This window comes from Penicillium cinerascens (assembly GCF_028974065.1).
Source record: "Penicillium cinerascens strain IBT 15544 chromosome Unknown contig_24_segment0_segment0, whole genome shotgun sequence".
In the NCBI taxonomy this organism is placed as follows: Eukaryota; Fungi; Ascomycota; class Eurotiomycetes; order Eurotiales; family Aspergillaceae; genus Penicillium; species Penicillium cinerascens.
The window spans coordinates 1,068,666-1,082,775 of NW_026695290.1; the positions used below are offsets into that span (position 1 = coordinate 1,068,666).

At 53.3% G+C, this 14,110-nt stretch overlaps 4 protein-coding genes across 4 annotated transcripts; 2 read left to right on the top strand and 2 right to left on the bottom strand.

Moving 5' to 3' along the window:
- Positions 1–274: 274 nt before the first annotated feature.
- On the top strand, positions 275–1,444 carry N7498_003486 (HpcH/HpaI aldolase family protein; the record flags this gene model as incomplete). The annotated part of the gene is made up of 5 exons (XM_058450548.1): positions 275–410; positions 515–635; positions 692–820; positions 894–1,236; positions 1,290–1,444. The coding sequence occupies exons 1-5, from the start codon at positions 343–345 to the stop codon at positions 1,442–1,444; spliced, it is 816 nt and encodes a 271-aa protein (XP_058310010.1). The 5' UTR covers positions 275–342.
- A 1,045-nt stretch (positions 1,445–2,489) lies between these two features.
- Positions 2,490–6,392, top strand: N7498_003487 (putative ABC efflux transporter; the record flags this gene model as incomplete). Its single annotated transcript, XM_058450549.1, has 1 exon — positions 2,490–6,392. The coding sequence occupies one exon, from the start codon at positions 2,490–2,492 to the stop codon at positions 6,390–6,392; it is 3,903 nt and encodes a 1,300-aa protein (XP_058310011.1).
- Positions 6,393–8,065: 1,673 nt separating this feature from the next.
- On the bottom strand, positions 8,066–8,611 carry N7498_003488 (putative extracellular thaumatin domain protein; the record flags this gene model as incomplete). The annotated part of the gene is made up of 1 exon (XM_058450550.1): positions 8,066–8,611. The coding sequence occupies one exon, from the start codon at positions 8,609–8,611 to the stop codon at positions 8,066–8,068; it is 546 nt and encodes a 181-aa protein (XP_058310012.1).
- A 1,934-nt stretch (positions 8,612–10,545) lies between these two features.
- Positions 10,546–13,850, bottom strand: N7498_003489 (Sec23/Sec24 family protein; the record flags this gene model as incomplete). The annotated part of the gene is made up of 6 exons (XM_058450551.1): positions 10,546–11,180; positions 11,237–11,428; positions 11,490–11,927; positions 11,980–12,320; positions 12,374–12,471; positions 12,525–13,850. The coding sequence occupies 6 exons, from the start codon at positions 13,848–13,850 to the stop codon at positions 10,546–10,548; spliced, it is 3,030 nt and encodes a 1,009-aa protein (XP_058310013.1).
- Between the last annotated feature and the right edge of the window lie 260 nt (positions 13,851–14,110).

A 14,110-nucleotide genomic window follows, 5' to 3' on the forward strand; every position in this document is an offset into this window, starting at 1 on the left:
GAGTTCAATGTTCGAGCGATCGGGAATACCCGGACAGTTCGACAGTAAGCTACCTAGGAGCGACCTGTGAAGCTTGTAGAATCCATGTAGATAGACCCAGGCAATTCTAGCCATCATAAACTGCATATCCTGCCCCGGATGTGCGGACAACGGTCAGATCGGTAGCATCGCGGACTAACCCTGACATCCCGCGCTCCCCCCGCGCGTGGCCGAGGGTCGGGTCCATTTATCCCGAATCTCCCCCACGTTTTAGAATGTCCCCTCTTCCTGACATTTTCAACACTCCGGTGATTCTACTGCTTGCGTTGATTTGAGCTTCGATCGTCGGAATTATTTGATAAGATGTCTTTTACTACCGCTATCCAGCGAAGCCTCAAGGGCCCTTCGCCAGCATTCGGCTTCTGGCTCACGTACGTTTCAGATGACCTCATTCGGCGCAATTGGCGGTGCCGATTTCGGTCAATCGCAAGCGCAAGCGCGGAAAGCTGTGCAGCTTGCTAATCCATATTTACAGTCTCCCCAGTGCTGCTGTTGCTAAGACTATTCTTCACGGTGCCTCCGGATCTTCAACAAAGTTCAGCTGGGTTCTGGTTGATGCAGAGCACGGTTTGATTTCCGACACCAATTATTATGAGGTTTGTCCTCAGAATCGGCTTAGCAATGCTGTCCGGCCAAGCTGACAGGGATGTAGCTCAACAATGCTGTTGGTTCTGAAGACGCCAGCCCCGTCGTTCGGGTTCCCTGTGCGGAGGAATGGATGATCAAGCGCGCGCTTGATGCTGGAGCTCACGGTATTATGACACCCATGTGCCACTCGGAGGTAAGTCCGGTTCAAGATCAGCTTCTTGATTACCGATGAAAGCGATTCTAAGTACGATCACTACACCGTATAGGTTGATGCTGCCAAGATCGTTAGCTGGTGCAAGTACCCGCCTCTCGGAACCCGTGGCTACGGCCCCATGTTCGCCCCTCACTCTTTCCCCGGAGTCAACCCCGGCCCCGAGTACGACGAGGGCTCCCAGCAGGGTGTGACCGTGACCGTGCAAATCGAGTCGCGTCCCGGTGTTGAGAACGTCGAGAAGATTGCCGCCACACCGGGGATCGACGTCCTCTTTATCGGACCTTTCGATCTCTCTAAGCAGATGGGTGTTACTCGCGGTGGCGAGGAGCACGAGGCTGCTATCCAGCGTATTTTGGCTGCTGCTCATGCGAATGGCAAGAAGGCTGCGATCTTCTGTAAGTGCCTGCAACAAACATTCATGAAGATTTCTAACATCGGCTCGTTGTAGGTACCGATGGAAATGATGCTCGCATGCGTGCCGAGCAAGGATTCGATATGATTTCCGTTAACACCGACGTTGGTGTTATCCGGGCGGGTATGTTGAACGAGTTGAAAACGGCCAATGGAGAGACCGTCAAGGGTGGCTCGCGTGAGGGTTACTAGATTCCTCGCAGAAATGAGATGCAAAATGTATATACCATGACTTTGATTGCTAAATATAACCACAACTTTCTCGCACCACTTTAACATTTCCTCGTTGCTGATCACTAAGTTGACAAGCTTATTGACTGCGGCTGAGACCCGATATCATATTGGGCCATAGATCTCATGAGGGTTTAGGCCTTGACTTTATGTACATGTATGGTACAAGGAAGAGAGATGGCTGCAAAGTAGACCGGTAGGAATCTACAACTGCCCCATCGAGTCAAGCGACTTCGCTTAGACGCAGTCAGCAACGGCGACCAATCAGGACGCAAAGTGGGCAGCCAGCGTAGGTAAAACCCGGGGTCGGTGGATCCGGCGCTCGCGTCGTTCTCGTCGTCGTTCTCGCTCTCATAAATTCGAAATCTCTTTACACCTCACGAAATAGTTACCGTTCCGTTCTCAGCTGCTATATCTTAAGGATACTTTCCCATTCCAAGTGACCGAAAACCATATTGAGAGCTTCAGGGTTGTTGTAGTCTACTGACGTCATTTTGATCTGGGTGAGAACAATTGTGAAGAACATTTATGAAATTTAACTGATATATTCCAAGATAAAAGGTCATAGAGGGCACTCAACATCCGGTATAGTGTGGGTAGATGTAACAAGTTTCAATCAAAAGGCAGGTGGGTAAGATACGGTAAGGTATTTTAAGAGAGGAAACTCGGAGGATATTCCACGTGGATGAGAACTAGTCCGAGCGGGGAAAATATCCGTGAAAACCTACAGCGGTTGCAGTTTTAGGTATAACAGGGGTACTTTAATCTCACATGCAACCCGAGAGATTTTAAGATTTTGACCTCGCCGATGGCTCGGTGAGATTGATCACCGGTGAATTTCTCGACCGGGACACCGTCGTGATCATTTCACATCGTCTCTCGGCTCGCACTTCATCTCGAGCTATCGCTAAATTTGCGCTGATATCATGACCCAGGGAGATGGAAGTGGGCCTCTAAAGGGATACGCTATTAAAAGGGTCGTTTCGTCGGAGGCACACCTTGCATGATGGAAAAGGACGACATCGTCGAGGAAATCAACGTCCAGAAGGACGCGGGTTTCCACGCGATTCTTCAGGACGCAGTTTACAACCTCTCGCTGCGAGATGTCAACCCAGTGAATGTCCGAGTAGACAATTTGTCTCTTCGTATCGACACTTCCGCTCCGATATGGGAATCATCGCCACCGCAGCTCTGGCGTCGCCTGCGAGGTCAGAAACTCGAAGGTACCTCGAAGACGGTGCTCGATGAAGTTGACGCGAGTATGCCGAGTGGCAGCTTGACAGCTATCATCGGCAGCAGTGGATCGGGTAAAACCTCTCTGCTCAATCTGATGGCCGGTCGCATGTCACTTTCTCGGGCCTCCGTATCGGGAAATACAACCTTCAACGACAACACCGACATTGAAAGCATCCGGAGTGCGTATGTCATGCAAGAGGACGTTCTCGTGCCGACCTTGACTGTTCGCGAGACTCTACGATACTCAGCTGATCTCCGACTGCCACCGCCGACCACGCAGGAAGAGCGATATGCTATTGTGGAGCAGGTCATCCTTGAACTTGGTCTCAAGGAGTGCGCCGACACACGGATTGGAACGACGGCCCACAAGGGCTGCAGTGGTGGTGAGAAGAGACGCACGAGCATCGGTGTACAGTTGCTGGCCAATCCCTCTGTTTTGTTCTGCGATGAGCCAACGACTGGCTTGGATGCGACCAGTGCTTTCCAGATTATCCGCACATTGAAGAGACTTGCTCGAGATGGTCGCACGGTGATCGTTTCCATCCACGCACCTCGTTCGGAGATATGGAGTCTTTTTGACAATGTGATTCTTTTGGCTCGTGGATCGCCATTGTACAGCGGAACGGTGAGCGAATCAGTGGCACACTTTGAACAATGTGGTCATGTTCTGCCCCCATTCGTCAACCCTGCGGAGTTTTTGATTGACTTGGCTGCCATCGACAATCGCACTGAAGCTTTGGAGGCTGCATCTTATATCCGGGTGGATAATCTTCGACAGGTGTGGCGATCGCGACCTTCTCCCGATACCAAAGAAAAACAAGCTACTCGGACACCTAAATTGGTTGGAGCTGAGGTCGGAGCAATGAAGAAAGTGTCGTTCCGTCGACAGCTTCGCGTTTTGACGTCGCGAACCTTCAAAACAACCCTTCGAGACCCGATGGGAGTCGCCGGCAGTCTGCTCGAAGCGGTTGGCATGGCCGTGATTAACGGCTGGATCTTTCTACGACTTGATGAAAGTCTGGCAGGAATCCGCTCGCGCGAAGGTAGTCTGTACATAGCTAGCAGTCTGAACGGCTATCTCATTTTGCTGTATGAGACGTATCGATTGACCATCGACATTCGCCTCTTCGACCGCGAGCGCAATGAAGGTGTCGTCAGCGTGCCTGCCTTTCTAATCAGCCGTCGAATCGCACGATTCCCGCTTGAGGACTTGCCAGTGCCACTGCTGTTCTCGGTCATTTTCTACTTTATGGTCGGTTATCGCCTTGATCCTGCACAATTCTTCATTTTCTTCACCTTGACTGTGCTCACGCATTACATCGCTATTACTTTTGCGGCGGTAGCAATTGGCATTTCAAGGAATTTTCCAGGTGCCACCTTGGTTGGTAATTTGTCTTTTACCTTGCAATCATTTGCATGCGGATATTTTGTTCAGGGAAATCAAATCCCCGTCTACGTTCGATGGATCAAATGGTGCGCCTATACCTTTTACATCTTCGGTGCGCTGTGCGCGAACGAGTTCATTGGACCGAACGGCTCCGAACTTGGTCATTTTTACGACTGTCCGTACTCGGACAATCCACTCGATCCAGCTTGCAAAGAGTACACTGGAAGATACATCATGCAAAGCTTGGGCATACCATCCAATTGGATTTGGCGACCGATCGTCGTGCTAGTCACGTTCATGATCGTCCAGTATTTCGTGGCAGGCCTTTTACTTCAGTACAATCGCTATGCCATCGACATCGCCCAAGCTCGGAAGACGGAAAACGATCCTTCTGCAGGAAAGGCCAAAATCGCAGTTCGCCCGGCCGTGGACGTGCGACGAGTAGCCATCTCGCTGGACAAATATGCTCTAGAGATTCGAAAGAAGAGACTTCCCTGGCAACGTCCCTTTTCGCTTCAGATATTGCGTCCCATCACGGCGGATTTCCTGCCTGGAGAATTGAACATCATCATGGGTCCATCGGGAAGCGGCAAAACTTCACTTTTGAACTCGATTGCTCGCCGGCTTCATGGCTCGATGGGTACCCAATATCACTTGGATGGTCGGATGCTGTACAACGGAGCAGTACCATCGGAGAACGTGATTCGGTCGGTGACCTCGTTCGTCACGCAGGACGACGATGCCCTGATGCCTTCATTAACGGTCCGTGAGAGCCTGAGATTTGCCGCTGGGCTGCGACTACCCACATGGATGTCAGCGGAGGAGAAGAACCGCCGGGCCGAAGAGATACTGTACAAGATGGGCCTCAAAGAATGTGCAGACAACGTCATCGGCAGTGAACTGATCAAGGGCATCAGCGGAGGTGAGAAGCGCAGGGTCACCATCGCCATTCAAGTCCTCACCGACCCCAGGGTGTTGCTGCTTGACGAGCCAACCTCGGGTCTGGACGCATTTACGGCCATGTCCATTATCGAGGTTCTGCAGGGCCTGGCAGCCGAAGGCCGCACCTTGATCATGACCATCCACCAGTCCCGGTCCGATCTATTCACTCATTTCTCGCAGATTCTGCTCTTAGCACGCGGTGGATTCCCCGTCTACGCAGGCCCGGGGCAACAGATGCAACCCCATTTTGCAGCATTGGGCCACGAGTGTCCGCAGTCAACCAACCCGGCGGATTTTGTCTTGGACCTGATCACGGTCGATCTACAGCAGGAAGATCGCGAAGCCGTCACTAGAGAGCGTGTTCAACATCTCATATCCAACTGGTTGGATTCGACTCCTGCACTCGGACTGACTCCGTCCGGGATTGCAACGCCCGCGGAACTGGGCAGCCTTCGCCGCAAGATGCTGCCTTTCGTGGTCACGTTCCCCATAGTGCTACGCCGATCGTTTATCAATTTTTGGCGCCAGCCGCCGCTGGTGATAGCGCGGACGATGCAGATTTTAGGTATTGCGATCATCATGGCGCTGTTCTTTGCACCGCTGAAGAACGACTGTCCCGCTGTGCAGTCGCGCATGGGGTTTATCCAAGAATTTGCAGCGCTGTACTTCGTAGGCATGCTTCAAAATATCGCCATATACCCGAACGAACGTGACGTTTTCTACCGCGAAGAAGAGGATAACTGCTACTCCGCCGAGACGTTCATGATCTCCTACACCACGATCGAGGTTCCGTTCGAGATCATTTCATCTCTCATTTTCGGCGTGCTAGCCGCCTTTGCCGATAACATGAAACGCACCGTGCAGATGTTCCTCATCAGTGCGTTTAACTCCTTCTGCATCATTAACTGCGGGGAATCCGTGGGAATCATGTTCTGTACACTGTTCTCGCACGTCGGCTTTGCTGTCAACGTGACCTCGGTTCTACTATCGATCTCCACGATCCTGGGTGGTGTGATGAGTCTGAACGTCAACGACGTTCTACAGGGGATCAACCACCTGTCGCCGATCAAGTACGCCATCGCCAACCTGGCTCCCTACGCGATGAATGGTCAGAAATTCGACTGCACGCCCTCCGAGCGGCTTGTCAATGGCCAGTGTCCCATCAGTACCGGAGAGGAGGTACTTGCACTCTACAACCTGGACAAGAACGGGCCCATGAATATCATGGCTCTGGGAGTGTGCACGATAGTCTATCGATTCGTGGCATATGCATTCCTCAAGGCGATGCGGTCACATCGCATGATGGAGCGGTGGCGGGAATGGCGATCCCGCCGGAGAAATTGATTAGGCTTGCTTGAATTGTTGCCATACTATACATAGTTGTAGATACCCGTTGGATACACCTTGAATGATAATGAATTTCGCGTTGAAGCTATTCACATTACGTCAGACTTCTCAATTGTTGCCTGAGGCATAAATTTAAGGAAACGGGAAATAGGAAACCGGTCTCGCGCTGGCCTTGTCCTTTGAGAATCTGATATCCATCCTTTCACACCCTGGCATTCCAAGGTTTATGGCTTGTATCTAGACTCCGTATCCCTGCCCTTTGATATCACTTGGGGCGAGGGCTAGATGCATTAATTCATCGCAGTCTGTATCAATACTGCCTTCCGCCTCCGCCCCCGCCTCCGCCTCCGCCTCGCTAGAGACAGCCCCGAAGAGGCAAACATTATCACCACCACCTTCTCCAATAGATTAGACTTTACCAAGACTTTACCAAGCTTCTCGAGAAAATTCTCAAGTGTTCTAGCGAAACCGAAGCCGGCTAGACGGCACAAGATCTCATTCTCGTGGCTGCTCTGAAGTATGGGCCGGTCTCTTCGGTACCGGTTCGAGGATTATCCATCCGTAGTGTGATTGGGCAAACCGGCCCTCCGCCTGGGCTCAACCAATTCCAACTCACCGACGGCGGCCGTTGAACCACACAAATCCAACAGGAACAAGGGGCTTACGTGTGCCCCGAATGGTCGGGTCGAAACAGAGAGTTCAGTACCCGACGAGGCCATGGGTCGCACCCTTCGGGAAGTGCAACGGATCAGGCACTGCGCTCCGACCCGACTGAGGTCATGGATCAGTCATACTCCAGGAACCGGTTTGATGCACACGAACTCGAACAGATGGAGCCCGGACAAAGTCCTACAAGTAGGGCCTGAAACATCGGCATTGTCGGATCTGTGATTATTCGCTGTGGAACGGGCGACACGTCGTCAACGGTGGAGATCAAGGGTGGAGGGGGATCGCGATCGGCGAATAGGCTTCGTCCCGGCTGCCTCCACTTGATGTTTCCGTCGAATCGCATAATTACGAGTGCGTAAAACTTGTGAAAATTCACAGGCGTCCCTGTCCATCAATTGTTCTAGAGCGCATTTCAGCTCACGGGCTTCGCGCGCGGTTCCACGTCCGCCCGCTTGAACAAATCATATTTCGTTCCATGCCTTTTCCCCATTCATTTTTTTTGCATTCATTTTTTCTGTCCAAGGAACCGGATGAACAAATTTTTATTTGTTCGGATTAGAGTTTGCGTCTTTGTCCTCGTCCTCGGTGAGCGTGGAAGTATGAGTAGGTTGGGGGGGGGGGGGGGGGGGGGAAAAAGGAAAAAGAAATTTTATGAAACGTGATAATTCAATCTCTATACGGTCTATCGTGGGCCATACCCTTCTAACTCCTGGAGATTCAATTTCCATATCCTGGTAGGGGTATTCAACAAAGACATCAAAAATTCATAGCTCGTAGACGACGTCCTGACCGGGCGGGATCAACCGCTCACGGAGAGAAGACATGTCGAGTCAACCGAACATGTAGATACAAAACAAGTTCAATCAAAAAGGGTCACCAACTAGGGTGAAACGAAGGAAGAAAAGGATCACCAAGCTTGCTGGTGAGACGAAAGGAAAGACCCTTTATAAAAGAGTGCGCGGGTCAACCGGCAGATCATGATCATGAAAAAAAAGACCGGTTTAGGACTGGCCGATGGTCAGGGCCAGACCTGTGTTGATGGGGCATCCATGAGTGGCTTGGTTATCACTGGGGAACAGGTAGGCAGCGGCGCAGTTGGCGTCTCCGGCCGCGCAAACGGCGGAAGGGCAGGAGGAAGACTCGCCCTCGGAGGGCAGGACGGAGAAACCGTACTGAGTGAAGTCGGAGCCAGACTGCATGTTGATGCAGGACAGATCCCAGAAGATGGTGTCGACGGCCTGGGTGTACTCGAACTGGAGCACGTCGGTCTGGCTAGGGTCGGTGGCCAGCTTGATGGAGACACCACCGCCGTTGGGGTTGGTCTGCCAGGCCTCAGAGTAGGTACCGCCGTTGGCGGGCAGGGTCTGCATGGGGCCGACGACGTCGGTCACGGACCAGGCATACACGTCCATGTTCAGGTTGTTGGTGATCAGGACGGAGCCGCTGGCGGGGACGGTGTCGTTGCGACGGACCATCATGCCCGAGGGCAGAGCGGAAGCCAGAGTGGCGAAGGCGGCGGCGATGCCGAAAGTCTTAGTGAACATCATTTTGATAGAAGATGTGTTTCTTTGTGAGAAAAAAGACTGTGGTCTGATATAGAGTTGTTTGTAAGGAAGGTGATTTGGTCGACAGACTAAGGAATGTCTCGAGAATCGATCTCGGAAAAGAAAAGGAATGTCTTGTAGAGAGAGACTGCTGTGATCGAGAAAGGGTCCAAATGGGAAGACGAGGGCCTCTTTATAACATTTCAGCGAGGTACCTGGCAGGGACCCCGGATAGCTACCGAGCCAGCCAAAAACGTGTCGGGTAGGCCACGAAGACCGGATCCATGGATCGAATCTAGGAACAGTGGATCCTGCGAAAGGCAAATTGGAGGTGTGGACCATGGAAGGCGAATCACGGCGGGGTCAAAGAAAGTGACGGAGCGATTCGCCCTGACGTCGCATCGACTGTTTCATGGTCTGGACCAAAGAGGGACCATTTTTTGAAAAGCGCTAAATCGAGTCTGTATACATAGGGCAGGGCATGTGATGCTACTGCATATGCTATACATCAGTAAATCCAGCACATCTATGCGTCTGTACTTTTGTCGCGAATTTCAATGCTTCGGAAATGACGGTGTGATAGGGAATAGAATGTGTCCAAGTGACGTGTCTCGTACCTGATAAACCCGAGCAATATCGAAATGTAACGGCGCGTGCGTGGTACGACGGTGCGTGTGGATTGCCTTCCCCCGCTATCACGCCGTGGCAATAGGTCCCCACCCCACCTCACGCTCCGTCCCTCCAAGCTGCAAAAAGCAGAACCCTGGGACGAGCCTTTCCGTGGCATCGGCACCCATATGGCTCATATAATATGGCATCGAATGGCCACCCGGCGACTGGCGACCTTCTCGCCTTCAGGCTAAATTTTTGCCATAAAAGAACAACGGTTATAGACGTAGCATCGTCAAGCTGACTGGTGACCGAACGTTGGCCGTGTCAACCTGTGCCTCCTCCACTCTACGACCTGCCTATCACATATCCTAGACATGTCGCCCGCGCTAACACTTTCTGTTCCTGAAAATCTCGCGTGTGTGGCTAACCCACCCTGTCAGAAATTTTCTTTGTTCTCCATTCTGTACACGCCTCTGACGTCGCCGGGCCCTTGGGTACCTGGCGATCGAGTCTGGATTCTTGCGACCATTTGGTGGCAATACGTGGGCCTTCAGTTTCTTTCTCTAACTACAGTATTCTATCAGTTCGGATTTCGTAATCGCTGGTCCATGCAACCCCGACCCCTCTTGAACTCTGCACTTGCACCGGGGACAGTTCGTCTACACACCCCGTTCAATATATTCCATGCATACTCCGATCGTTCTAGTCTCGGCCTAACGGTGTGTCCGGCAAACACCGGAGCCTACCTACCTTAACGAGTGGGCCTGACTAGGCTGTGAGTTGACTAGGGTAGGGCGGGAAGGCGAACGCTGGAAAGTTCGCCGAGCCGGTTCCAAGGCTCACAGACGATCTTCCAGAATGCCTGTGATCATTCTAGACCGCTACTGTTGGGCCTGAAGGGGCCTGAGGGGTCCTGAGGGGCCTCGAGAGGGGGCCTTCCAAGATGAGGGGCGCCGTTCTTCCGGTGATCCGTCTGGTACCTGCGGCCTAGTGCCCGGTGTGCGGTGTCCCGCTAGACCCCATTTCCGCCTCTAGTCCGCGATGATAGCATGCCCGGTGGGCTAGATGGTCCAGATCAAAATGCTCAATGATAGATACTACTTGGTATACTACTGTGTACAGAATTATCTTTCCGATGTCTCACGCCCTGAACCCTCTAGGGCTCCCCCGCCTGGTGGAGCCCACAGCCATTTTGAGTCACCTTCCTGGTTGGGACGGCGTACTCCGTCCTGTTTTCGTGGGCAGGGTGCCTGCAGCCCAATGGAGACCCGGAGTTGGTAGGAACGAAGCCTGGCTAACCTGCCGGTCTAGCTGCTGCTTCTGTCTTACCAATACGGCGCCCGCATAGCCGACAAACTGGCCAATGTACTCTCACCCGTCGATTCCTCCTTCTTGCGGTGACCGGCAAGCTCCAGGTTGATCTGTCGGTGAATGTGCACCAGCCAGTCCACGTAGCTTTGGGCTTCGTTGTTCCGGTCCTCCAGCAGTAGCCGGGCAAATTCATACTCCGCCCCGTCCAGTCCCTGTCGTGCCAGCTGGATCGTGACCGCCTTGGATCCACGCACCGATGAGAAGTATTGCAGCAGGTTTCGCACTTGGGCGTTGAGGTGTGTTTCCAGCACCGGCAGGGAAGAGAGGTTGGGACTCAATTCCTGCAGTGAGTTCTGGCCGGGGCCGAACAGGTCCTCCAAAAGGTTGGGCGAGACCTGCGCATGCACCCACAGTAGAACGGCCTGGCCATTGTCCACGAGATAGACACCACCTTCCTCAATTCTGGAGAAACTAGCCCGTAATGCCGGTGGGACTTGGAGCTGCCCGTGCTCATTGGGGAATCCGTCCTCGGGTTGCATGTTGTGGATGGGGATAATACGAGGGTAGAGGTAGAGAGAGAGCTCCGTACAGCCGAAGGCTCGAATCATGCGCATGTCGTGCGCCCGGCGGTCTGACGACTCATTGCCACCTAAGAAACACGTTTAGCAAAGAAAAGCCGTGGCCACAAGATGTTGGTAAGCTCACCCTTGAATGCCCTCGATTTGATCAAGCTGAGCATATACATAGAGAACTCTTTCAAGTTCTCCGGCAAGACTAGCTGCCCAGGTGGATGTGAGCCGGAAAAGATCTTGCGGTATCCGCTGAAGATATCGACTGTCTTCTCGGAAATGTGGGCACGGATATCCTTGAGGTTCTTGTCCAGAGTCTTGGAAGCAGCTGTAACATGTGGATCAGTATATTGACACCCATCAAAAGGTGGTACAGACTGTGAACTTACCTTCCTTGGCAATGACCGATACTACGGCGTCCTGATCAACGTATTTCATCGTCTCCATGCCACCCTCGTTGACCGCCGCCACGACGTTGACGCAGCGGACCCTACGCTGGCCATCAGCCGAAGTATAGAGCAATGCTGCTTGGAAGTGCGCATCGAGCTTGGGGTCGAGTTTTCCGTCGTAGCTGAAGATAACTCCGATGGCCTTGTCCGCATCGACGCCAGCGATCTCGAGGTCTGCACCAAGAGCATGTTGCACGAAGTTGCCATGGTACGAAGATACCTGGAGACCATTTGAGCATCGCACTTTCATTAATGCCTGATAACCCGTGTCTCGCTGCACGGCATGTGCCATCTCCCGTTGGATCTTCAGCAGATCTCGTGGTGCATGGAAGTTGGGATAGAAGAAAGTCTCGCCTCCGGTGAGGCCGGAAACGTGTCCTGTGTCTTTGATTAGTCGAGTGTATACTTGGCTTTGCGTGTTGCGATTTACCGATGGTCGCCACGTCCATATACGTGCCACCGGGAGCTGCAATGAAGAAATCAACACCGACTCCCGCCTCGGCCAGCTTGGTGGCTGTCTTTTTCCATGCTGGGTTCTCCGTCGTGAACAACTTGCGCTCCGCATCGGTTCCGTGGATCTTGGGGTCTTCCCGTATCGACAGGTGTCCAGGACCCCAGGTAGGCAAGCTAGCCACTGAGCAGACAACCCTACCGCCAGTCGGCTGCAGCGCTGACAGAGCAGCGTTGAGCGCGGGCAACAATGCCGGGTCGGGGTTTTTAATATGTTGGAAAAGGGCGGGTATCCGATGCAGCAGTGATGTGATGACGGATCTAGTTCAAGTTGTTAGCAGGCTTGTAAGGATTCAAGGCCAATTTGTACATACTTCGATTCGTACGGATCCACAAACAGACCCTCACTCAGTGGCACGAACGGCTCCTCCAGATCCGTCATTACCATCATCTGTGCCTGACCCAATGACGCCTGCGTCGCTGTCAGTAAGAGGCAAATTGTTCGTGGCGAATGGCTTCACCTACAGTAAGGTTGTAGAAGTGCACTTCCTTGTCAAATGTGACGATGCCGACCTTCGCACCTGCGGGGATTTTGCGTGATGTAGCCTCATCTCCCTCGGTGCCATCTGCTGCCCTATCCTCGCCGTACAGAGCCTCCGCGATACCCTCGCAGACACCCTTCAAGAAGCCTCGGTGAATCGACTCGCGGCTCACATCGATCAAGAACAGGGTCTGCAGCCCAACGGGTTCTTTATTCCAGTATTCCTTCGGCACTAAGAATTCGACCGTGCCCATCATCAACTCCGGCCGTTGCATGCGGTCCACGCGCGCCCCGGTCGGGTCGAGAGGCGCGAAGTATTCCGGGGACGTATCATTGGGGAACGTGCACATGTTGCAGACAAACTTGCTCCCGCCGGCGCGGAAGGACATGAAGGGATTGATATAGGTTCGGCATCGTCGGCATGCGCGGGGGCCAACATCCCCGAAATCCAGCACTGGTATGGGTTGTTCGCCGGCGTCCAGAGGTGCGAGCGGTTGCAAGATCATGCCCAGAGGCAGTCCGGTCGAGGAGAGGAAGTCGGACGTCGAGGGGATGTTATTGAGGGTCAGACGAGCATACTTGGGCGAGGAGTTGCCCTGGTCGTGGGCCACAAAGGGAATTGAAGACGGCGGAGGCAAATGCCGGTCCATGGTTGGGTAGACATGGTTGAAGTAGTACTGAGCGGGCACGTCGCGCGATCGGGGGATGCTGGGGATGTATTCGGGGTCGATTCGGCCTTGTGTAGCGACGGAGTCTGCACCACCGGCCATGCCAGGCTGCGAAGTCATTCCAGGTTGTTGGGGCATGCCGGGCGCGGGCTGCCCCGGCTGAAGTGCAGCTAATGGCGACACTGGCCGTGCATCATGATTCAAACCAGTGCTGAGGAATTGAGATGCCGGCTGCGCGCCTCCCATGGCCATTCCACCGTTGAACCCTTGAGCACTGGCAGCGCTCCCAGTCCCAATATCGTGATAGGCATGGCGGTGCTTCTTGCGATGTGTCCTAGCTCCGGCGTCTGCGGCGATTCCCAGACCACTCATCTGAGAAGCTAAGCCTGTCATATTCGGGTCTCCTGCCCCCATGGAAGCTGGTGCGGCATTGTATGGGGCACCCGGGACGGGTGCCGGGTGTTGTTGCTGAGGAGAACCGTACGCGGGCCACTGGTTCGGTGGCGAGTTTCCGTAGGGAGCTCCTGGCTGTTGAGGAGCAGCACCGGGAGGGTAGGCCTGTTGAGGGGGATGTTGGGAGTGCGGGTTGGAGGGGTCCTGAGGAGCACCCCCCATTGCGTGATACATGGAAGGGTCAGCCATGGTGAATCACGCCTAGGATCCAAGGAAAAGAGAGAAGAGCTCAGTAGAACATGACCAGGGACGAGTGCAGCACCCCGCGAATGTTGACGATATACCGGATTGACCACCTCTCCTTAGTTCTCCACGGATTTACGTGCTTCCGAGGTTCTTCACGTGGAACCATCCATAGCCAGACCCGTATTTGTTGATTTCACCTTGTGATATCTTTTCCTCCTTAGAAAGGATAACAGAAGAAGTTAGAAACTAAGGTTCATCTGATA